We start from the raw sequence: 25,397 nt of genomic DNA, 5'->3' as shown, positions 1-25,397 counted from the left end.
TAAAAAGCACTGCAGTCCCCGTCAAATAATCCAATAAATAAATAAACTTCCCTTTTTATTAAAATTAGAGTGTCCACACTAATTTAAAACACTATGTACGCATATATCAGCATGTTTAGTGGCACTTTTTGTGCAGTCATTATGATTTCTCCCTCACAACTTTAAGGCTGTCTAGTTCACACAGGTGTTTGGTGTTTTGCTAGTTAGACTTCTCCACTGAAACGAGGGAGTTTGTGCAGAAAAGCACGATTACAATCAAGAAACAAAACTCACCACTTAGTGTTTCTCGGTACAGTGTATGTGAAAGGACATGTGGGCTGCTTGCAGATATCAAAACAGTCTGTGGTGTTGTCAAATGCAAGTGATCAAGGTGACCCTGCAGCAGAGGAGCCAGGTGTCAGCAATTAACTAATGACTGTCTGACTCCCATAAAAACAGCATTCGGAGCTTCAGGGTGAAGTTGCTGTTTCAATTTGAAGGAAGTGCAGAATACTGGTGAGTGTTGCATGAGGTTTGACGTGATTTCTACCTCAAGAACAAAGTTTACTTTTGGTAAATTGTGCATTAAAAGATGCACTGAACATGTTCATAGAAGCTGTGCTTTTTAGCAGATTGACTCCAAGCTCTGTAGGCCTTTCTTTCAAACAGCAGCTGTTTTAATCCCTCTAGTTTAAAATGAAAATATATTAATTGTTTTTACATTCTGGGTCACTTTCATTACTGTGTAACCTGAAGTATTTCTCTCAACTCAGACTGAAAATGTCCGGCCGGGGGAAGAAAGTTGCACCCAAACCAAAGTCTTCAGTGTCCCGCTCTAGCAGAGCAGGGATCACTTTCCCCGTGGGCCGCATCCACAGACTGCTGAGGAAAGGCAACTATGCTGAGCGAGTTGGCAACGGCTCTGCAGTGTACCTCGCAGCTGTCCTGGAGTACCTCTGCGCCGAAATCCTGGAGCTGGCAGGAAACGCCTGCCGTGACAACAAGAGGCACCGCATTGCTCCTCGCCACATTTTGTTGGCGGTGAAAAATGATGAAGAGCTCAACAAACTGCTGGCAGGGGTCACAATCTCAGAAGGCGGGGTCATCCCAAATATCCAGGCAACCCTTCTCCCCAAGAAGAGCAAGATGCCAAAGGAGGACAGTTCAGCTAAAGACGTTCAATCCCAAGAGTTTTAAATGTGAATATACAAGTTTTGTAAATTTTTATGAAATTATATGGTATTAAAGTGTTTTTTAAAAAGTTGATTGTCTTACTGGCTGACACTTGTTGAGTAAGGCACTGGAAGCAGTCTTAGCAGGCAACTACTCCACTTCTAGGGACCCACTTATGTCTTGGCGGCAGTTGCAGAGAGCAGGGCAAATTTCTCTGAATGCTACGGAAATGTGCTTCATTTCCTACTTCCTGCAGGCAAGAAACCGTCATGCTTTGAGGAATATAAAGTGGCTCACGAATTCTAGGTCCATCTACCTTTTGCTCCTGTGAACATGTCTGTGATTCAGTTCTACATTTTGGCCTCTGCTGGTGTCGCTGTACAACCCTCCCAACTGTTCAGAAAGGGCACCTATACCAATGAAGTTTTTACTGATACTGTAATCGGTAAACTGCTGAAATCTTAACTGTAGTTTAAAAATTTACCCAGGGGGAAAAAAGCCTTTCATCTCCATCTGTTTGCAGAAAGCAATGCAGGGGACTTGGCCAGCTGCATGTTTGTAAATGGATCACAACAACACAGAAAAGGTGCCTAACCTGCAAGAGACCTCCTTTTTCTAGCCTAACTTATGAAGTGTTAGTCACTGATTATTTAGACTCAGGCAATGGATGATCTTGCATACAGCCCTTGAACCTGAATTGGCTTCAGAAATCTGTAATGAAGGTCAGCAAAAAAAGTAAACCTGGCAATGTAGTGGGGACACTATCTTGTATCCCCAAACTAAAGGGTTGCCCATGTTTGGGTAAGATATTGGTTTTAGTGAAACTGGCATGATCTTCATAATTTCTGCACATAATACTCACCATATAATTGTATGCAACATGCATAATGTCATACTGACATTAAAGGACGACACAATTTCATACTGTTTTACTTTGTTTATATTTGGCGGACCCTGCCACCTTTCTAGCTTCTTCTCTGGGCCCTTATTTTCCTTTGAGAACAGCTTGTTTATTCAGTTAGGGAAAAAATAGTTTGTATTATTACTTCATTAATATTGCAAATATTACAATTGAGTTTGAATTTCTTCTCCAAAACTACATTGTGCCCCTTTTAACAAAACAAAAGTATAACAATCAGACATCACAATTTGAATTACTGGCAGAAGGTTGGATGTATAATAATGATGATGAAAAATAAAATGCTAAAGTAAATGTAAACGTGACATTTGGCTCTTGTTTTAGACATTCTTGACCTTTTTGACAGCGTAAACACAACACAAAATTAAAAATACTTTATCAAATAATATGTCACAGAATAAACAACGAGGTAAAAAACTAAAATATCCCAATATCCCTGACTAATTTTGAGTAGTATTTCTAAACCTTTAAAATATTGCCCCTTTTTCTGCAACCCTTTGCAACACTGCGTGTGCTGAACGTCCCCTTGCGGGCACCGACGTGCTGACGTAGGACGTGTGAACAACAAACAGTTGTTGGACTTCAATAAGCTAGCGAATGGTAACGCCAGACAAAAACAGCTCCAGCGTACTTCTCCGGGATAGGAAGACACCAGCGATACCTGTGCGGTCGGGACACCTTTATGATCCCGTCATTATCAGCACAATCGGTACCGGCAGGTGTATCTTCGGCCCGGCTCCCAGCGCTAACGTTAGCCCCCTGAAACATGCTCATTGCTCGGAGTGTGACGCCTGTTTTTTTTCTGGCTGCCGCTGGTCGAGGGTTGTGATGTGAGCTGACTTGCACCACGACAGAGGGTGAGACGAGAGCTACAGCCGGAAAATATTTGTCTTGACACAGGAGAATGGACTTTGTCGGGGATAAACGGACGGGCTCACGCGAAGAAGCAGGCATGCGACCGTTGACGGGCCTGGACGTCATTGTCGGGCAACAACTTTAGCAAGCTAGCTAACATTAGCTCGCTCAAATTCATGCAAATGAATCGGTTTAGTGTCGGGCAGTAAGCTCACTTTGCTAGCGTAATGGAGGCACCCTGAGCGACTTGTTCGTTTCAATTGACTGTCCTGGTGCTCTTTAATACTGCTGGCAATGTGCTGACGACCAGTGAGCCTTTCGTCGGTTCCCAATTGGAGCAGTCGGACACGGTTGGCCGAAAAATTATTAAGTGGTGGTTGCCTGTCTGGGTGATAGTTGAGCAAAGTTGCCTGGTTTGGCATATAAATAATTACTGCAACAGTATCTATTTCACACAGGTATCGCACATTTCTTGTACTGATATTTGTGTGAAATTGCACTTTAATTGGCGCCAAAGTCACCTGTGGTTTGTGTTGTGTGTTTTGAAAAGTATCATTTAAATCAAACACAGTACAAAATCCTGGTGTTATATTCTGATTGCACTTGAATACACGACCGGGATAGGTGCACGTCTATATCTTATTGTGAGGACAAAGACAGGCTTATCCATGTCAGTTGGTTCCTAGTTACTGTTTAACTTAATACCTAGGCTGTCTGGCACAGTTAAAGACTGAGTTTCACTGGAAATGAAAACATGAATATCGAAGAGCAGTGTCTAGATTTGTGCAATGTCAAGACTAAAAGCAATGTGGACGTCGATCACAACACTACCAACAACACAGAAGGGGTCACCCCCCGGATCTCTGAACTGATGACGGACAGTAACACAGAAAAACAAAACATTGTTCCAACAGAGGCCTCAGAGACATACCTGATGCCTCAGCTCACTGACAACCTTCAGACAGCCGAGGAGGATAACCACCAGGCACAAGACACACTGGAAATTGATGAGGTCAATGGAAATAGAAAGAGCAGTGGCCAAGACACCCCTGCGGTAGTGAACCCCACTGACTTGATCTTTTCTAATGATGAGCAGCACAGGGACAATACTGGGGTGGAGGAAATGAAGGAAGAGAAGGACGCCGAACCTGCAAAGCTTGTTGTGGGAGAAGGGGACGATGTTGGGGACATGGACATAGGTGTGGATCTGAGTCTCGATGAGAGTGGGGTTTTGGAGGCTGAGTCGACAAACGTCAGATCACTCACAGACAATACTTTAGACTCAGAGTCTCAGGATGTCCCAGCTGGCAGCACGGCAGAGAGCCTGTCAGATGAAGGCCAGACAAGCATCACAGAGGCTCCTGCCACAGACCAGGCTGGACTGTACCCCTCGGTGGAGGAGGTGGACGATAAACACAAACCGAGTGGCAAAAGGGTGACGTTTCCCTCAGATGAGGATATTGTCTCTGGAGCAGTGGAGCCTAAAGACCCCTGGAGACATGGTAACACTGTGTGTCTGTGTGTGTGTGTTTCTGCGTGCCTGAAGGCGTGAATGAGTTTCTATTAATTCTACTTGCCTGTATGAACATGCCAGACCAACATGTTCTGATCACTCTGTTGAGATTGGGTTTAAAATGTGCCCTGTCATGGTCCCTATTCCATGTGTAGTTGGTAAGAAAGAGATTGGCTGGATGTTGACACTGATATATGAGAGGAGTGTCTTTGTGGAGGTGAGGAATGTTCTTTTGTGTCTTTCTTCAAAGCTTGTCATCTATCGCACGATCACACTGCAGTCTATTTTGTCCTCAGGCAGTACCTGTGCCCCCGCTCCATTTTCAAACAGAAGTCAGTTTCTCAGTTTGAACAGTCAAATGACTAACATAAAAGCTTAGTCTGGCTTTTTTCCCAACAACATACAGATCTAAATTTAGGCTCAGGCCTGTACTGTAAGCCATATTGTGAGTGGATCCCACCACTCCTTGAGGTGTGCCATTTTACCACAGTTAGGTTCCTGTTTGTTCAGAGTACACACGTCTAAAGGAAGCTCATGCAGGATACGGCACTGCCTTAAATGTGTTGATATAAGGAACCCAGTCTTAAAAGTTGGGACAAAATGAGAAGTTACTTTTTCTCCTTGACAACTAATCTTCCATGCAGTAATATGCTTTATAATTTTTAAGACAAGATTAAACTTTTTCGATTCCCAAGGGGTAAACTTGGCACTACAGCAGAACAAACAATAGACCAGAAAGATAAATAGGCAGAGGATGCAGACAAGTAGAACAATTTGAGGTATACAAATAAATCCAATTTTGACAGCAATACATGTACCGTCACTCTTAACCCGTGTGCATGAATGTAACCTGTTTGCAAAACCAATAGTGTTTTCTGCCAATCCAGATCAAATGACAAAGTAGAGTATATTTGGGATGTGTTTTTATTTACAGTATGCTTACATAATGGATATAATCAAGAATATCAAGAAAAATGATATGACTCAAATATCAACAATTTTTTAAGTACACTTTTTTCAATCATTTTTAAGTTATATTCAACTTTATTGTCATTGCATAGAGTAAGAACCATTACATTTTAAATTAAAATGCCGTTTTAATTTAAAATTGCCTTGAGTAACAGCTTTTTAATTATTTGAAGATCTGCTGTTTGTATGTACTATAGCATACAGCTGCATGGGCTTATACTGACCTTGTGTGGAAAAGACCACGCTACACACGTTTTACCAGAGACTGGTAATAAAAACACAATACTATCAAGGCCCGTAATAACGATTTCCAGGTGCCGGTAAAAACAAGGAAAGAAACAATGGAAAACACGTGTTTTCAGATAAAACAATATTAACATGAACTACTTCTAATTTAGCAAATATTTGAAAATCATGACCCATCCCTTTAGAGTTCAGTAACATAGATAATCAAATGTACACAATATGATGAACATAATTTTTCATACCATGGTACACCTCAAAACCGGTATACTGCTGTAACTAGTCCTCTTTTTTGGCCCCAGTCAGGATTTTATTATTATTATTCAGCTTAGTTCCTCTTGTGCAGAATTCATGCAGCTTTGGTCTACAGTAGTTTCATGTTTAATCTTTTTTTTTTTTTTTTCTTTTCTTTTGGAGGAACTGGAAAGTCATGTATGCTCTGACCATGACTCACACGCTCCTTTATCCAGAGCAGACAACGGACATCATTTAATGAACTAGCCTACTGTCATGGTGTGACCACTGCTCTTTGCCCACAGTACTGTGACAGCAGTCGACATAGTTACACAGTTGACTGCAGTCTGAGAAGACTCCACATTTGTGTTTACTTGGACTATATACTCCCGACCTTACAGTCTGGTTAAAGTGAGAGTCCTGTTTTGTTTTGTTTTTTCTGATGTATAAAACCAAAAATGTAGGCCAGGCCAAGGCCAGGGTCAGTGATGCGAGATGTCCAGATGGGGGAGGGGGTGTGAAAAGAACAAAGGCAGCAAGGTTAATAATATGCACTGCCTCGTGTTCAGCTGAATACAAGTTGTTCTATTAACACTCCTACAATTGGTCAGACAGCCACTTAGTTAGACATTTATGTTTTAGTCCCCTTGTCTTTACACATTAAGGTAAATGTAACTATAAATCATAATCTACCCTCTTAAAATAATGTTTGCATTTGTAGCATCCATGCCCCTTACTGCTTGTCACATAACCCGGTTGCTTTTCTAAATGTTGCTATATCAGTTTACAGTGCACATGCCGGCAGCCAGTCTGATAGTAAATTGGACATGAAATATCTGTAGCCAAACTCCACGGGGGCAAAGTCTCCAACCCAGTTAGCCAAGAAATCTGGGGCCTTATAAAACAGTTGGCACTGGGAACAGTGAAGTATCGAGATGACCGTAGTGTGGGCTCACATTATTTATCACAGCACATTTATCATGTAGTTTATTTAAGTTCCAAAGGTCCAACTGATTGTACTGTAGATATAGAGAGAGATGGATAGACAGACACTTGATGGGGTATTTAGTTAACCACATGATACAGAATGTTTCATGTCTGTATCAATGTCTGTTTCATAATGAAGGCAAAATTAAAACACTGTGGTACATGTTATTTTTAACTAAAAATCTCAAAATTTGTTAGAATTTGCCGATTTCATACAAAGTACGGTAGTTAATGAGATCAGAATGAAGTCATTTTTTTTAAGATCTTTGTTTTGTTGCTGCAGTGGGAGATAACATCCTGAATAAACTTATTTTGTAAATTAAAAGATTTTACTCACCAAACACTTAATCCGTCAGCATTTGACGCTGGGCAGGTGTTACTTTTGGACCCTGTATACCAGAGGGTTGACAGCTTTTCAACAACAATGTTGTTATGGTAGGGAGGCTCAGCGGTGTTAGCTTCCTTCCAAACCATTACATTTTCTGCAATCAAATATGTCTTTGGTTATGTTAACTGACAGCAGGGCTGGACAGTATATATACAATATATATCATTATCATCATGGAGACAAGCGACAGTGTCGATGAGATTGACAGAGCTACACAGGTTGTTATAAGTCGCCTGAGAAAATAACTTTCAAATCAGCATACTTCTTTGTTTGATGTGGCAAACTTGAACTATTGCTAGTAACTGCTATTGCAGTGTCTGTCTCGACTAAAATGCACAGAGGGGGCTCGGGCTGGAATGATTATTTTCGTTGTAGATTCATAGTTTTCTTGATTAATTAGTGATACATGTTTCCCAAAGCCCAAGATGACATCCTTAAATGTCTTCGTTTGTTCACAGCCAGTAAAGAAACCAGAAAATATTCACTTTTAAGAAGCTGGAATCGGAGAGTTTTTACTAATATAAAAAAAATAAATACTCAAACCAATTTGGTTGGCAAAATAGCTGCCAATAAACTTAAGAGTTGATAACTAATGAGTTCATCATTGCAGCTCTAGAGGAGAACATCCTTAAAGATCTTCTTTTATAGGGCTTTCAGACTGAAAAACAGCCCTGCATTCAAACAACACAGGGATGTGGTGGAGTTGTTTAGGTATTGGTGAGACATGAAATCTGATCCAGAGGGTCCAGTTGGATTAAGAGATTAATGTGTTTAAATATTTATCAGATGCCAAACACTACACAGCGGTTTATAATACTCATAGACAGGATTTTACAACTCTGAAAAGTTATCATGGTGGCAACCGTTTTATCTATTTTCACAATAATCTTGAGGTAGAAAGAAACAAACATTTAATATGCTTTGGTAAAAGCTAAACATCTGTGGTTATCTTGAATTGTCTGCTGCCTGTTTACTTTGGATATATCTACTTTGTATCAATCAAATCCAGGTAATGGCTGTTTGAATGGGCTACTGCGTAATTTGAAAGCTGACAGCACATTGAGTTTTAATAAATAACTGTTCTTTGGTACCTGAATTAGATGTCATACACCATATGTGTCAAATATGGAAATTACTTCTTGTGCCACTTTTAGAAAATGTGCTAAATTACCCTATTATTGTGTCAATGGTGAACTTCCTAATCCCTCGATGTTCACCTGGAAATCTTTTTCTCTTTTCCTGCTCCCGCAATCTATCTTGAGGACATGCTCACACATGGGAGGACATCTGAATGTGTGTGTGTGTGTCTGTGTCTGTGTCTGAGACAAAGTCCAGGAAATGAAATGTATCTGAATCTCCGCTCCAAGGCTCTTCATGCTTCGTTAGGAGCACTGTGCCACAATAACTCCATGATCCATCCAGACCCTTTATCTGCTGAACTAGTGTCATGTTTCTGACAGATGACATAAGACAGGGACCCAGAGAACCAAACAGTGAACCCAGAGCCTGGAGCTTCATCCATGCACAGTATGAGTTACTGCTGCAAGAGCAGAGGGAAGAATTTGTAAGATGGTATGTTCCCAAGCAACATATATCCGATTTATTTTCAGTCTCGAAATGAGCTTCAGAACAGGAGTTAACTTTATGGAGTCCTGAAAAGCTGCCATTCAAAATAAACCCCTGGGGTTCAGGAGGGAACAGAGTCAGGGGAACAATAGTGGGCAGCTGGGGTGTCACATTTCCATTTCTTCATTGGCACTCTCATTTTTCCAGACTTCAAGTTGTCCACTGTCGTTGTATCAACAGGTATACATAGTGTGATGCTAGAATTTACACAAAGAAATATCTTTATAATATTGTTCTCAAGAGTTTAATGTTGTCAACATACTCTTAAACAGCATAAGGGAAGAAATAAATTATGTGAGTTACGACTGAAACTAGCAACTATTTTCATGATTATTTTCTCAAGTTGCTTGGTTTATAAAATGTCAGAGAATTGTGAAAATATCTGTCACAGTACAGTAAAGAAACCACTTAAGTTCACATTTAAGAAGCTGGAATCAGAAGTTTTTCCTTTAAAAAATTCTCAAAATGGTTGCCAATTTCATTTATAGTTGACAACTAATTGATTAATTGTTGCAGCTCTAATGTCTGTGTCATTTTGTTCTGAGTTAGATAATATCATTCCTTAAACTTTTTTTTCCCCCCTCTCTCCCTGTTGAGACTTGAGGGACGCTTGTTCTTTCCCTCCAGGCTTGAGCAAATACAACATCATATCCTGAGATTCCTGAACTTCCCAACATGCTGCATTGCTTCCCTTACTGCTTTCGATTCTCCTCCCCTATTTCTCCTCCTCGCAGGCTGGCCAATTCAGTCTAAGTGCAGCTCAGGCTTATATCAGCAAAGTACTGGGAAGCATGTCTTAGTCATTTGTTTTATCAGGCTTATCAGTTACTGCAAACTCTTAAATGCAGGGAGATTGTTTTTGTTAAGTCATGATGCGAGATAGTTTTTTTCAGAGCAGCCACATAGAATAATGGTGTACCACAACTAGAGTAGTACAACTTTATCGTAATACAGCTTCATGTGCAAATAAGTTAAAGTCTACTTCGAGCAGTTCCTTCACATTTACGACTGTTTATCCTGCAAGCGACCAAACTCTTTGGCCTACGTGCGGCTCCGTCTCGTGTCATCAGACCCAAGGCCCACTTGGCACCAGGTTGTGAGAGGCTCTGTGACCCATGAAATGTTATGTGTTGTGGCTGTGGACCAAGTTACATACTGATAAGCAAAGCTTTCAGTGTACAGACTGGAAAAAAGCTTTAAAAACTTAGAAGTTTGTTCAGTTTGCGCTAGAGGCAGACCAGTACTGGATTTTTTTGACCAATAAGGCAATAGAGAAAAAATACACAAACGATAAACCATAAACTTTTTATAAGTCATCTTGCCAAAACATAGCCCATTTGATAAATAGACCATCCGTGTCAGCAGTGTTCTGTCCCCTAACACACTTGTCTTTTACATTCAGGTGTGCAAAGACACTTTTTCATCCTATTGGGAACAACATGGCTGCAAATACTTGGGTGTTAAATCAGCCAAGTTAAATGTCAGCTGATAATGCCAGCTGTCATGAAGGTGTTATTAACACGCCATTTTCCATGAAAACATGAGGGGAAGTGAAGGGCGTTCACGCTCTGACTGAGGAGGATAACAAGAGACGTCATGAGGCAAAAGTCTGTAATGAAAGCTGAAAATGTTTTCATCATTTTGCATCGTACTGTGAGACTCCTTTATCTTTTGTCAGTGTTATTTTTGTAAGATTTGTGGTAGCTTTAGAGCGGGTGACTTTGGTTTAATTTTTAGAAACAAATGAAAATCATTGTAGGAAGGTTTAGACGCAGAGCTACCAAAACATGAACAACAGCATAGCACACCTTCTTTTTAATTTATTTACATACATTTAATATCCTGTAAGTGTGTGCTTAAACAGGAACTTTTCACAACCAGCTTCGCATCACTAAAATGTTGGTAATCTAGCCAAATGAACAATCAATTTTGCTCCCAAAAGGGATGTTGTATCAACCATAGATTGTATTAGTGCATTTTTGTATGCCCACATCCATGGACACAGAGAGCACAGTTGGAGAGAGCCTCACCCCTCTCTCTCTCTCTTTTAGATCAATGAGTGTATCTCAACAAACTCAGATCAAACTGACTAAGAAGAAACTATAAACCAAAATGTTTTGTACTGTTTAGCTGCAGTACATTACTGTTTGTTACCAGCCAGTTGCTGTACAAGTTCCTGTTTCAGAAACGGATGAATTGCCAAAACCTAGCACCGCCTCAACTTCTACCCTTTGAGCAAAAGAGAATACTACAGCCCCTTTTCTCTGTTTTCTCTGGTCGTGTAGCACCAATTTCAGAAATATTTGCATCTTTCTGCTGCATAGACAACCCAGTTTTATGCAAGAGCCATATTTCCAGTGGTGGAGTGCTTTCTTTAGGTGTGCAGCTGTATAGTTTGTGACTTGATCACAACTTGGTATTCATATCAATTAAAATTTGATTGGTGCATCCATTCCTATCAGCAGACTGAGCACGAGCACGTGCTCAGCTGTCAAAGAGCGACTCGGGTGTTGCGAAGTATTGTTAACACTGGCGGCTGCAAGATTAACTGTTTCCATATTGCGGTTTTTCTGTTGGCATATTTATTTTCCATACAACAATACACTCTGTGGCTGATGTCTGTGATGCAATAATACCTGCTGATAATATCAGGCCTCAGGTCTTACTCCAGTTTGTTCATCATCTATTATGCTTTTTTGCATGTCTATGCTACATATGCACCTTTGTTTGTCTTGTCTTGTATTTGAGAAAGAAGTGTCTGCCGGTGTTTGTTTTGCCCACTGCCCTTTGACCATGTGTCTGTCTGCACTCTAGCCCCAAACCCTGATAATTACTGACAAAGCTGGGGATTGATAGCAAATGTTAGAATCGAAGCTCAGCCAGTCTGAGTCTTTCTGTCCTTGTCAAACAGGAGTAGTTTGCTTTCTTAATCACTCCTGAGCAGACTGGAAGTGACAAATATTACCTACATATCTACACGTTGCACAAAATGCCCCCTCATTTAAAAATAGCGTATACAACTGTTGTTCGCTCATAATGTCACTCTCCATCTGCTCTGGCAGCTCTCTCTCTCTCTCTCTCTCTCAGATGCAGGCCTGGTTTCATGTGGGAGACTGTTTAAAATGGCTGCTCTGTTTTTTCATCATAATTCATCATACCAAGAGAGAGAGATTACTGTTGATGCACAGTTATAATGTCTTACAACACTAAAGGCATGAAGTCAACACAGATGCAGTATGTTGAGATATAAAACACTGTCCGGGTATAGTTGCTGTGCTCGCAGTAAAGTGCAACCAAACCTGAAATACTGGAGGGCTGTGTTGTTGTATGAGTGCAGTGATGCGAGGGCCAGTACAGGGCTGGTGTTGTGTGGGATGTTGGTGTTTTGTAGGTTGCAGGTGTTGTAATTTTGTCAGGATTTGCCTCAGTCTCTGCTGTCTTTTAATTATTGATATGCACGCATCTGCAGCTACTTGGAGTCAATTCCAGTTTTTTTGCATAATTACTCTCCTGCAGAGTCTTGCCATTTCTTGTGCCACATCAGTCAAAGACATAAAATGTACTTTATTTACTTTTGACTCGCAGCCCTCTTGCAGACTTCTACTGGTATGATTTAAATGGGTTTAGGTATTAGTTTATACCTTTTGGGCCCAACTGTTAAAAGCAGAAGACAGCTCCAGTCTAAAATTTGCAATTTTTTCTCCTCCTTGTGTTACCCACTCCTTCCTTCTTGTCATCCAGACTGGTAGAAGCACACAGCAGCAGTAGCACAGTCCCTGCCTTTCTGCCCCACCTCTGACCATCCAGGCAGCCAGCTGTCATGTGTGAATGACGCTGCTGTCACCATCCACAGCACAGCAGTGTGAAATGGCAGGGAAAGGAGACTAGAGACTGGGAGACGGGTTATTTTGAACACTGGCACTTGCATGTTAAGTAGGAGCTGGCACCACTTCTGTGTTCCACCACCAACATACTCACATCTATCTCTGGACGTTTGCCAAAAGACTTGGCATGTTATTTCATGCATTGCGGTTGTCTTGTGAACAAATAGGCAACTTAAAATTTAAGTGATTCTCAGGTTTTCACTTTTCACCAAACTAAGCAAGAGAGACATTTTAAAATCTACTTTATGTGTGATAACGACATGCATCCACGCCGGTGTTTTCAGGTAGGTCCATTCACAGGCTGCTAAAACAACAGGACAATGACTGAACCTGTTATCTGTCCTCTGCTCCACCTCCTCCTGAATGCTGTGATCGCCTGTACTGAGCTTCAACTAGGGCTTCAACTTAACTTGAGTTTCATTAACAATTAGTCTGCTGATTTTTATCACAATGAATCATTTAGCTTATAAAATGTCAAAAAAATGTGCTAAATGTTCATCAGTTTCCCAGAGCCCAAAGTGACATCTTCAAATTTTTGTCCAACCAACACACAAAGACTCTTAATTTACTATCATAAAGAGCAAAGAAAAGCAATAAATCATTACATTTAAGAGGCCAGAACCAGCAAACGTTCATCCTTTTTGTTTTTAAAATGACTTGTATTGCTTTATGCTGACGTGTTGCTATTTTCTATAGCAAGACTTTTGTATCAGACTGCATTAGTCTTAACTAGGTGTACCTGATAAACTAAAAACTGATTCTGTGGCATTGTTTTCCAAAGATTCAGTTTTCTCCTTCCAAACTAAAACAGCAAGCCTTTGTTTTCATATTCATCCACTCTGCAGAACACGTTCAAACAGCACCATTTTGGGGTTTGGTACACACAGGCTTATAGTGTGGACAGAAGTACAAAACAGAGAGAAAATGATGCATTATCAAATTAAGCCAAAAGAGTAGGAATTAGGGCTGCACAATAAATCGCTTCAGGGTCGACATCTCAATGTGCGCATGCTCAATTGTCACATTTCAGAATGTGCAACGACAAGAAAGGCAAATTAACTCAAACACGTCATGCTACAAGTTTTTTGCTGCTTGATACAAAAGGAAAACGTACACAGTTCTCATTTACCGTGACTATTCTACAAGAGGCCTCTGTCTATTATAGCATAGATTAGTCAGATTTTGGGGTTCTCAAATACATGGGAGTGTGTTGCTTGTGAGTAACATGCTGGCTCTGCATGCACAGCAAACCACAATCATTCTTGGTCAATTTATCAAATGAAGCAGGGCCTACATTGGTTGTTTGATAAAAATGCACACCTCTACAAAAGCCCTACAATCAAATAATTCGTATCACAATATGTATCGCAGAAAGATAAAATAAGGCCATATCAATTTTTTCCAATGTTGTGCAGCCCTAGTATGAATATACTCTTAGTTTAAAGGCTACAAGGTTTGAAATTTCTTAATTCATAGGCTTAGGAAACCCCCTCAAAGATAGATTTAGCTGATAATGAATGTCAAACTAATGAACAAGCAAACTTTGACATTTTGAATATGCAGTATTTTCACCTGATGGCAACAGTAAGCAAGTGTTACAACACCTAACTGACAGGTGGCACAAACCACCCTCAGACTAGAATGGTTTAAATAAATCACATAAAGACTGTTGAAGATGTTTGCCATCAGCTGAAACACAAACTCTAAAGCACTGCCAGTCGGACACATGGCCTCCATGTGTAGCTCAGAGCTCCGGTTCCAGTCTTCTCTGTTGGAGCTTCTCTTTTGAACTGTTGGCGAGGAATAATTTCCTCTCGAAGCATGTAACCTGTCAACACCGGTTTCCGAGTCATTACCCTTCATTACAGACATTTTGTCTTGATAAGTGGCATCTAAATGATCAATCCAAGGTGACAAGCACTTTCCATCATTCAAGAATTTAGCTATCCCTCCTCTCAGTGTGCTAATCTTTTCAGAGGATTGGTCATCAGTTGTTGTAGGGTAGTATTAGCTGCTACGTAATAATTTTTCCAAGTGCAAACTAGGTCAGTCAACAGGCTGACTACCTTGTCTGACCACAGCCCTCTCTCTTAGTTTGTTGTTATGTAACTGAACACTATTCTGTGTTGAAACCCTCACTGTTTGTGCAGCTCCAGATGTGTGCAGACAGCAGGGCAGGTGTTTATCTGCAGTAGCTTCACTGAGGCTGGTACAGTCTTCACCACATTCCCAGTCACTGCCAAAGTGTTTCTTAAGCTCTTCATGAACAGAGTTTGCTGTGTAATTATTAACTAGTGAAACCTGTGCAGAGCAGTCAAACAGGAAGATTCAAGACATTATGCAAGTCATACATTTTCAGTGGAATCCTCTCTTTCTGCCAAGTCTCTCAGTTGTCTGTCCGTCTCTGCAAATAGTGTCTCGTCGTCCTCTGCACACATGCAAACACTTGTCTTTGCTTGTTTCCTCCTCGTTGGAGCGAGGGGAGAAAGCACAGCGCCTGTAGACTGTGTGTTTGCACGTTGTTTCTCGTTAGCTCAACAAAGAATAAGAGTGAGTGATGAAGGTGCAAAGATGGCAAGGCCAAGGAGGATAAACAGACTTTGACACGTACAGAAATTGGGTCAGACTTGACTTGAATGCCATCTCAACAATTCAGATAACCTTACTTTGTACTCATCTTTCATTCTGTGAAGTAAACAGCATCTCTGACATCATAAATTGCGGTACAAATGTACAGAGCTGGGGCTGGATGTTTTTTGTGCTAAGATGATGGAAGTCTACATTTATTCAGAACCTTCGCATGACAACAGCTCCTAGGTAGGTGAGGTGCTAGCTCCTTTTTAGCACCTTGAAAGATGAGACTCACAGGTTTTTACAAGTCTTAAAGGTTTGGCTTCAACATCAAATCATTTCAAAGGACTTCTTAAGAAAATAGGTAGGGCCCTTACATGTTTAAAAAAACACCTTTTAGATGTTTGTTGTTTTTTTGTTTCTTAAAACAAAGGTCTGAAAGCAGTTTTCAGAAGTTCAGAGTTTAATATCGCCCAATTTCTTTGTGACTTTCCACAACTAACAAACTGATGGTCTTGCTGCTTTTTCGCAGAAACTGCCCAGGTGTATGTGTAAAAAAAAATGGGCCATTAACTTTTCACACATCCTTGTTAATTAAACCATTATACACACACTTGGATTTGCCACAACTTGTGTGCTACTTTTACATTTTACTTTCAGTAACCTGTTTATGCGGCTTTATTGTGCAATGAATAGCTTTTTGCAGTACCTTCAAAGGTAGCCTCTTGCACAAATGTTGATATTAGAGCAGCTTTTGTGATGATGTTTAGTGAGGATTCATACACCAGTCCACTCCTCTGTCCCAGCAAGTCGAGCACAAACTGAGTCTGGTAGTGAAGCCCACGCTCACACTGTGGGCACTCTGTGGGTCGATCTGCTTTGACCTTTTGTGGGTGGTGGTAGAAGCTTTGACTGCAATGTTATGATGTTGTGCAGCTACAAAGGAGGAGAAGTCTTTTATTTTCAGCTGCTGCATTTAATATGTTTTTTTGATTAGTTGTCAGACTAACCATGCAAGAGAGTTAATAGCATTAATTGAAAAGAAAAAATAAATGACGCAATGTTAGATTAGTTTGATGAGTTGACATGATGAATTAGTAGCATGTGATTAGGTGGCAACATTGACAGTAACTGAAAATAAACAGTTTAATGAAATTATTTCATAGCTTTTGTTTTACACTTAAGGAGATCCATCAAGATATGTTTCCACGAAACAAATTCACATCAACTGGGAAACAAAGAAATGGGATGGCAACCTGTGGCTATTAGAAGTTCAGGCAAGATGGGTTTTTTGTATTTGCAGAGCTTGTCACACTTTGTAGGAATTTAATGGACTTCGATGGCTTGTATAATCTATGGCTTGCCATTTGAATGTGTGTTAGTTGGTAACTTACTGTGACCTGCTGAACCTGTTTGTTTGTATGTTACCCACATTATATATTATTTTGCCTGTAGGACGCACTCTAGATGACTCCACTGGTTAAGGCAAGTTTATTTGTATAAGACCTATTTTAAAAATAAAAGGATATCACTGTTACAAAAAGGCAAAATATATTACAGTAGGATCAAATTAATATAAAAAAGAATAGTCTATGATTCTATGTTATATTTAGTTGCTGGTACAGACAACATGTTGTATGATATTGATCATTTTAATTCACTTCAATCACCCAACAAGCAGTTCAAATTGAGTATATTGGCACCTTCAGAGACTTTTGACCTGTTCAGAGGGGACCCTTCCCATTGACTAGTGCATGCTGGGATTGGCTTCAGCTCCCTGAAACACGACTCTGAAACAGGTTGAGCAGCAGTTAAGAAAATGGATGGATGTTGTATTGAATTGTATTGTACAAAAAGGTGTTGCCCACGGAGGACACAATACTATAAGAACAAATAGCACAAACCGATCTGTTGCAAGTGCATGTATAGAGTGATCGCAAGCTGATTTGGCCGGACAGAAAGTATAGTCTTAAATGTCGAGCAGTTTGGTTGTGAAAATAATCAATACAGTCTGTATGCAATTTGGTATGCACATTTTCTTTTCACAGTTGAAATGTCACACATACATTAGTTTCTTGGTATTGTCTTTATATTGAGATTAATTCTTACCTCAGGTGTGTCGTGTACATTTTTCACTGAAAACCTTGACCTCACCTTGTGCTTTATGGTTCAAGTACAATTAAGGTGTGGAGGGGAATTAGTGGGCTAAGCTGACTGAACATCTGCTTGCATTCAATGCCTGACCATAAAAAAAACCCTTTCTTTAGAAAGCGTTAATCTACTGTAAATACAGATCTCTCCTCTCCTCTCACCATATGTGCCTGTACTTGTTGCAGCTCGGCAGGTTGCTCAGCTTAAGTAATTGATTTATGATTTATGGCAGGTACACCTCCCTTGTTGCCTCGCAGTTTTTCCTCGCCCCAAGATACCAATCCAACAGGCTGTGTACTGCAGCACAGATGCAACAGAGCCACAATTTGTTAGGGTAGAGTGGGAACAGGGACGGTTTATTGAAGGGCTTTGTAAAGGCAAATCTGCTTTCCTTCTTAATTTGTTATATTTGTTATGCACTTCACTGTTAGAGGGGAAAACTTGATCATACCAAATTGACTGCCAGATCTTCTTGGACCACAGAGAGTTTATTGCATTGATTTCCTTTGGCCTGTTTTCAACTCTTTCTAAAACTTGAGGGGGAGAGGTTGGCAATGAGAAAAATAGTTAGAGAGCAGTTATCATATGATATTTATCAGTTTAATTCTCTTGTTTGCACTAGGGTTGGGCGATGTCCACCGAATTGGCATATAACGATGTCCACAGTGAAACATTGTGATGGACGATAACATTCTTGTTTGGGGGGGACCTCAGTGTCTTCGTAAGACAGGAGTAGCTCATGAGCTCACCACTGAAGGCGACACTGTAGCTCTGACGGCAACCTCCCACTATCTCACCCAGAAAAGAAAACTGTCCCCCTTCACTATCGATGTACATCCCTGTGCTGCGATGGGGTCTTTGTCTACACATCACATGTCCGTAACATGGCTGTGTTTAGCCTTGGAACAAAGGAAGTCAGCTAGCTATACTGAGGAAGCTAAGCTAAGAAAATGTGAATTACAATGGCACAGTTGAAAGAGAAACACTAACAGTGACCGCAGAAAAGAAACGACTGCCACTAGTTTGACGTAGCATCTTGGGTTCGCCAAAGTGGCCAGGTTTACTAAGAAAATAATAAATTGGTCATGGAGACGTGATGTAAGTGCACTGAGCAGCAACAAACTTCATTTTCTCTCCCCCATCACAAACACAAACAACTGCTGCCTTATGGCATCTCTCAGGGAGACACCATTTTTAAGTCACGATGTTACAATGGTCAAAGTTCAGTCGATGATGGACCATCGGTGATGGACAATGGCATCGCGCAAATCCTTGTTTGCACATACACATTTAAATAATTTCAGTATTTCTAATTTGATATATTGGTTGGGTGACTCCAGCCAGCTGTCGATCACATTGTTAAAAATATTTCCACCACTATAGGCTCAATATGCACCAGCAAGTTAGTGAAAAGGTCATCATCATTCCTAACCATGAAGTCCACAGTGCTAAATTTGCCTCTGTTGATCTGAGTCAGCAAGCTAGGTGCTGTTGTAGCAGCATCCACCTTTTTTTTTTTTTGCTCACAAGCCCAGTGATGGCAGCAGTAAGTGATTTAGTGTGTGCACAGTGGATGGTGGCCAACAACCATAACAAGGAGAAAAGGGGCATGCTGCTCGTTTGTGTTATTTAATTAGCAGATTCACTGAGTCAAAGCAGAGATGGTCTCTTCTCTATCCTCTCTTCTCTTTCTCCTCTCCTGTCCTCCTCCATGCCCAAAATGTCAATCTGAGGAGTTTTAAAGGTAGCTGCCCTTCCCCTTTAAGTCGTCTGTCTTCATTACAACATGAAGAGCAGGTTTCGTCTATCATAGGAATGGTTGGGGCAAACTTAGGATTATGCAGTCTTTTTTTAAAAATGAAATAAAATTTCATTTGTTGAGTGTGAAAATGTGAGAATTGCAGCTGAACTCTGACCATCCTGTGCTAACTGACTTCTCTGATCATATGTGTGGGCTTGGGTGAGTGAAATCGTAGTCAGACCCTCTTAAACTGGCTGGCAGTGATATATTCAGTGTTCAGTGGTAGCTAACGGTCTTGTCTCTTCTTTCTACATATCATCACCTCTCTACGTCCTCTTACCCTCGTTTTCGAAGATGTTTTTTGGAGCAGTTTATCCCCTCCCTCTCTCCCCCTTCTGCGTACCTCCTCATCACCACTCCCTCCGTACATGTACCAGCAGCGCTGGAGGGAGTGCAATAAAACAAAGAGAGCAAGCAGAAATGCAGGCAACAGCTGTAGCTCAGCTCTTAATGATCCTGCAGAACTGGAGCTCACATCTCTGAATTCTGTTGAACACTGAGCATTTGACTTCCCTCTGTTACTGGTTTTCTTTGTCACCATTTCCTACTTTCACGTACTCAGTCTGACCTTCCTTACATTATTCTTTTTGGTGTTGAGGACAGTTGTGATTAATTTTATTAACACGAGTACAACCGTGTTCTTTTTTCACTCAGACTCCATTTTAACCTCCCCTCTTCTTCCTCTAATTAATGAGCTATGTGTGAAAATACTGTGTAGTAAGCATGGGACCTTCACCACCTCCACCGCCCACCCCTAAACCCCACCTTTCCCTCAGGAAGTGTTTACACACACACTTGCTCCACAGCGACTCTGCACAATAACACTTTTCCAAGGACACAGTGTACACTGGAACGCACACACTGTACTGTACAAATTTACAAGGCACTGGCAGCGGAGGCATTTAGATTAAACCCACAGTTCTGTGTGCACATATTTTTCATAGATAAAGCTCAAATATAAATGAGGATTAATTGAGTTGCACTTAATTACAACTTAGTTTTTTGCTAACAAGACCTTGGAAGCTGGCTCAAATGACTGAAACCACCACTGCTTCTTTTTAATTAAAGGACTACACTGTGGGTGCAGAGTGAAAGGAAATGTAGAAGAAGAATGTAGAGTCACCAATACTCAATAAGAAAGCCACCACAGTCTTGGCAAAAGGTGGAAAATTTATTAAAAATGTTAGTGCCACTTTTTCGCTTCACCGATTCATTTTGCTTTCACTGAAAAAAGATTCAAATAATGACTTTACATAAATATATGCTGATTTTTATTGGGTTCTGTACTAAATAAGCATGTTTTTATATGTCTGGAGAATATAATTTCAGCATATTCCAAACTATTATTAGGGTTAGTCACAGCACCTCAGCCAAATTAATGTAAAATCAATCTCGAGAGCATCAAAACTAACTATACATGACTTTTTTCCAGATCTAATAGTTCTTTCTAGTTAATTATTTATTATCTGCTCTAGCTTTCTAAGTTTTTGAATACAAATATAATTTGATATTTTGATTGAGAAATGTAAACATTTTCTTGGGCGAGGAAACCTTAGGTTTGGGGGAAAAAATTGGTGTGACTGAAGTGAACGCTTGAAGGTCATGAAAAACCATCCTTGTACGAACATGGACTCTGTTCTGTTTGTAACAGCATTGGTGCGCTCCACATGGTTGTTAGCGGTAATTAGTGTGAGGAAGTTTTTTAAGGGTGCATGGGTTGGACAGGAGTCAAAGCTCCCGTCCACCACCACAGAAATCCAGGGTTCTTTTCCCGGTAGCAAAATCCACTGGTTTGGTTGTGTGGTCAACGCACAACATTGGCCATGTTCACAGGTTTGAAGCCAGAAGAGCGTTTTTAATCCTTGTTGTTGCACAAGTGATTCCTACTGGTTGGACGGGCCTGGAGAGTGAAGGGTGGAACTTGAGGGGTTTGAGTGAACCTCTGTGAACCTACAACATGTGTCACAGAGGTAGCACAGCATTAACAGTGACAAGGACTGCATGGCAGAGGGAATGGAACATTCTGGATTGGCAGAAAATGGGAAAAAGTCCCCAAAATGGATATGAATTCAAAACAGATTGTTAAATATTTTTGCTAAGTAATCCTATTACAGCCAGTTATCATAACAGCAAGTTGTCTCTACCTCATCCACAAATATTTTAATCTCACATTGAGTTAAGTTTTGCTTCTTCTTTCCTACTTGTCACATGTCCAAGGACTTGTGGAGCAGTCAAATGTTTTCATATGACAACAGTTCATTCAAAGTAAATATATGACCATCTATGGCTATGTGGGTATGTGGAGAAATTAGGCTTATGCTTGTGTGCACAATCTCACAATGATTGAAAGTTATCAAACAGAACAGTGTGAATGGATACCTTTAAACAAATCTGCTTTGAACCTACTTGGACTTTAATGTATCTTGTCACTGAACTCAACAGTCAGCATATCCTCATCTAACCAGCTTTAGTGCATTTTTTATGTGTGTGCGTGTACATTCAGTATGCACCAGATGCACCAGACTTCTCTCGAATTGAGAGGCTGTCTGGTCTGGGTCTGAAAATGAGTGAAAGATGCGTTGTGGCCACTCTCATTGTATTCATGTGGCACTCACTGACTTGCTCTTTCATTTAGTGTCACACACACACATACACACACTTCAAACTCACCACAGTCTCTTGTAGTATTTTCAGCCATGGTCTGGCATTTGTACTTTTCATTGAGATGGTGAATGGCACAGTTGTTATGACACGCATGGCTGCTCATGTAGGTTTTTAACTTCCTCTTTGTCCTGCCAGCAGGTTGTCCATTCTCACCTGTGCTTGTGCAATTATAGACATCCAAACTGCATGTCGCTGGTACTCCTACTGAGGTCAATAATGAAACAATTTATGTGGAAATTAGTTGTATAATTATTTATTTTCATTTTTGTAATGCTGGTTAGTCCAGTACCTTGTAAAGATGGCAGGGCGATGAACTTGAGTTAATCTGATTGGGGACACTGGCAGAGACGATGGGAGAGGAGATGGAGGCAACTAAAAAGTGAAGCAGACAAATTCTCACCTTGGTGAAAACGCTGACTGCAGCACACAGTCAGATTCATGCATGCACGCACACATAGTTATATAGTATAGTAGGCACAGGTTCTGTCTTATCAGCACACACTGCATACTGTGAATGTATTCATCTGTCTGTATATACACAACCTACACACAGTCTAAAATAAGTCAAAAGCTGGTAGAATGCATCTCACATTTTTTACTTTATCCAGTATTATGTCCTGATCTTTCTGAATTCCTGCACACATCTGCAATTTTTTCCTTCTTTTTTTCTTCATTTCTGTCATTATTTTAATTTCTTTGCCCAAGTGCCTCACTTCATCTCTCTGCAAGATCTCTCAGCCAGAACAGTGAGTTTGAATGTTGCCCAGTCATCTGACTGGAGTTAGCCCCCGCAACAGTCTGGGAAGGCAGCAGCGGCTGATCCACACACACTCACCAAGAACAATACGTCCTTTTTGCTGACTTAAGTAGGGGAGCCCTTAAAGGGGTTACAGTTTCTGATCCTCTCTGTCAAGAGAGTACTCCCCAAGGCAGACACACCAGCAGGTCACAGTCCTAGATTTCATCATGTTGATTATTTGCACGAGTTGTGAAGGGATATCTTTGGCTGATATGTAAGATCGGCATCAGGGAAGATCCATTTGAGATGCTTTGTTTACTGTGCAAATGGTGCTTGTCGGAAAATCACTTGGACGCCTCAGCGTCAAAACTAAATGATAAGTGCCAGCAAGCAACACGAACAGTGCCACTTTGGGTTAACACCATTTTGCATGTATTCTAGGGTTATACTGCAACTGTGGTACGTTTGAACTTCAGTGTTGCTGGAATGAAGGCTGTCTAAATACTGTCCCAACCCTCCTGACTCATGTCACAAAATATTTCAGGAGGATACCATCAAAATAAAGCTGTCATGCACTTAAGCTGACACACATAGTTTAATTGGATTACTATCTTCAATGCATGTACATGTACTCTGTGCAGCTATATGTAGAAATTATATACAAATATAATAAACAGAGTGAAGTTAGTCAAGATAGCAGACGATATTAAAGGATGTGAAGAAGAAACATATGTTGATGTAGTTGATGTATTTTTTTCTCATCTGATTCTTGTGTGTGTATGCGTGTGTGTGTGTGTTCGTGTTTGCCTCCTAGAGAGTGACAGATGTGCTCAAATAAACAAAGCAACAAAAGCAATATTAACCTTTCTTGTTTTCTGTATTTTGCAGCTCAGAATGTGACGGTGGAGGAGATCCTCTCTTCCTACAAACAGGCCTGTCAGAAACTCAACTGTAAACCCATTCCCAAAGTGCTCAAACAGATACAGGTGAGTTTCAGCTCAACACAAACACAGATCGACAGATGAATCACACAGACACTGAGACACAGTGCTGTAATACTGACAACATACATTATCAGTTTATTAGATACACCTAGCTAAAAGCAATGCTGTCTGATACAACAGGGAGGAATTTCAATGACTTTGTCCACCATCATTGAAATAAATTGGATGGCCAAGATAAAATAGAATAATCTGTCAGTATAAAGCAATATAATTCAACAGCACCAGATACTGCACCCTCTAATAAAACAATACAACAGTTTTAAAAAAAGCTGACCACTATAACCTTCATGAGGGTAGTGAATTAACACAGTGCTCTTTTATTAGACTGCATTAGGTGTACCTACTCTTGCATAGCTTCGACTGTTGTGTAACTCGATTTGCCTGCTCTTGGAAAAGAAAAATATCCATTTCATCCAACGAGGAAGTGTTGAAATGCTGGAAACAATGTTAGAGAAAAGGTGATGAATGAGGAGCGCTGTTTCTACTTGAAATTATGTTATTTGCCACCTCTGGTGGAACGTCATAATCCCCCCTTAAATCCCCTGACAGAGTGGAAAGCCATCACCCTGGCCTGCTGAGCTCCTGCTTTTTACTCCTTTTTTACTCCAATTTGATGTGGCCAATTCACCAGTACTGCAGTCCTTGTCACGACAAACTTGTCTGTCATGAAGCCACCAACGCCTGCTTTTTAATGGTAAAAGCTGCAACAGGAGAGCGTAATGTGCTCGCAAGAACATAATGCACATAACTAGAGATGTAGTGGTGTAGTGCTCATTTGTCATGACTAGTTTGCTGCCTTTTGAATGGAAAGCTGGACTGCGCATTCATTCGTGGTCATCAGGATGGCAACCAGGAAGTACGATATGTGGTGTCCCGGCATACAGAGCCACTATACATTGTATTTTACATACATGCAAAACACTGAATAAGGTTGGTCACATGGAGCAGGCAGCACATAACCAGAGAGTGGGTGTCCATGCAGTGCAAGTTCAGAACTGCTGGGGTACAAATGACTGCATACGTATATCTCAATGATATAAAACATATATACTAACAGAAACAAATCCAGTCATGGCAGTATTCTGCTGTGCAGCAAGCAGCTGGACAAGCTGGCTAGGAAGTCTTGGTAACCCCACCCAAAAGTTCTTTGTAATTGTGCAGGTTCCTGTTCGTGAGGTTAAACAAAATTTAGCTCCAAGAATTACATCCTAAACCTTTTCTTCTGGTGATGAAAAACACTTCAAACGCTTGTTAATGTGGTTTGAGGGCACGACGTGATGCAGCAGGGCATGACTATGGACCAGCGCTATGATAGCATCCTGTAGAGATGGGCCTTTTTCCTTTTTCAGCAAGGGTGGTTGTTATTCCCAACAGGCAGACGAGTGTTTCGTGTCTTTTTTTTTCTCATGCAGTCTCTTGTGGGTTAGCCAGCACAGTCATGTGTCCCATAATCCCTCTGCATAAGCAGTTCCTCAAATCCAGGGGGGAGCCTCAGAGCTGTTTTTATATTTCTGTCGCTCTTGTGCCTTTTTTATAAGTGAATTGATGCACATGCTTGATCTGTATTGCGATTGTTATTATGATAACACAAATGTTTCTTCATGTGGGAGTAGTTTCCACTGCATGTGGATTTATCCCCTCTGTTGTTTCAGGGAAATATAAAGAAAACAAAATAAGCCTGTCATTAAACTATCTTT

The 25,397-nt window shown here is 40.6% G+C and overlaps 2 protein-coding genes across 3 annotated transcripts in view; both read left to right on the top strand.

Annotated features, from left to right (window-relative positions):
* Nucleotides 1-388: 388 nt before the first annotated feature.
* On the top strand, nucleotides 389-1,243 carry LOC311256280 (histone H2A-like). The gene is made up of 2 exons (XM_084351170.1): nucleotides 389-495; nucleotides 753-1,243. Exon 2 carries the CDS (start codon nucleotides 760-762, stop codon nucleotides 1,174-1,176), a length of 417 nt encoding a protein of 138 aa, XP_084207296.1. The 5' UTR covers nucleotides 389-495; nucleotides 753-759; the 3' UTR covers nucleotides 1,177-1,243.
* Nucleotides 1,244-2,614: 1,371 nt separating this feature from the next.
* The window catches only part of ppp1r37 (protein phosphatase 1, regulatory subunit 37), a 44,145-nt gene continuing 21,362 nt past the window's right edge, over nucleotides 2,615-25,397 (top strand). For both annotated transcript variants that reach the window (XM_084350565.1, XM_084350564.1), the window contains exons 1-2: nucleotides 2,615-4,428; nucleotides 23,585-23,682. In XM_084350565.1, the coding sequence (XP_084206691.1) occupies nucleotides 3,681-4,428; nucleotides 23,585-23,682 (846 nt within the window). In that variant the 5' untranslated portion in view covers nucleotides 2,615-3,680. The remainder of the gene's footprint in view (nucleotides 4,429-23,584; nucleotides 23,683-25,397) is intronic.

This window comes from Pagrus pagrus (assembly GCF_965226575.1).
Source record: "Pagrus pagrus genome assembly, chromosome: 4".
Lineage (NCBI taxonomy): Eukaryota > Metazoa > Chordata > Actinopteri > Spariformes > Sparidae > Pagrus > Pagrus pagrus.
The sequence above is the reverse complement of the archived record's forward strand: the minus strand, read 5'-3'. Positions and strand labels throughout refer to the sequence as shown.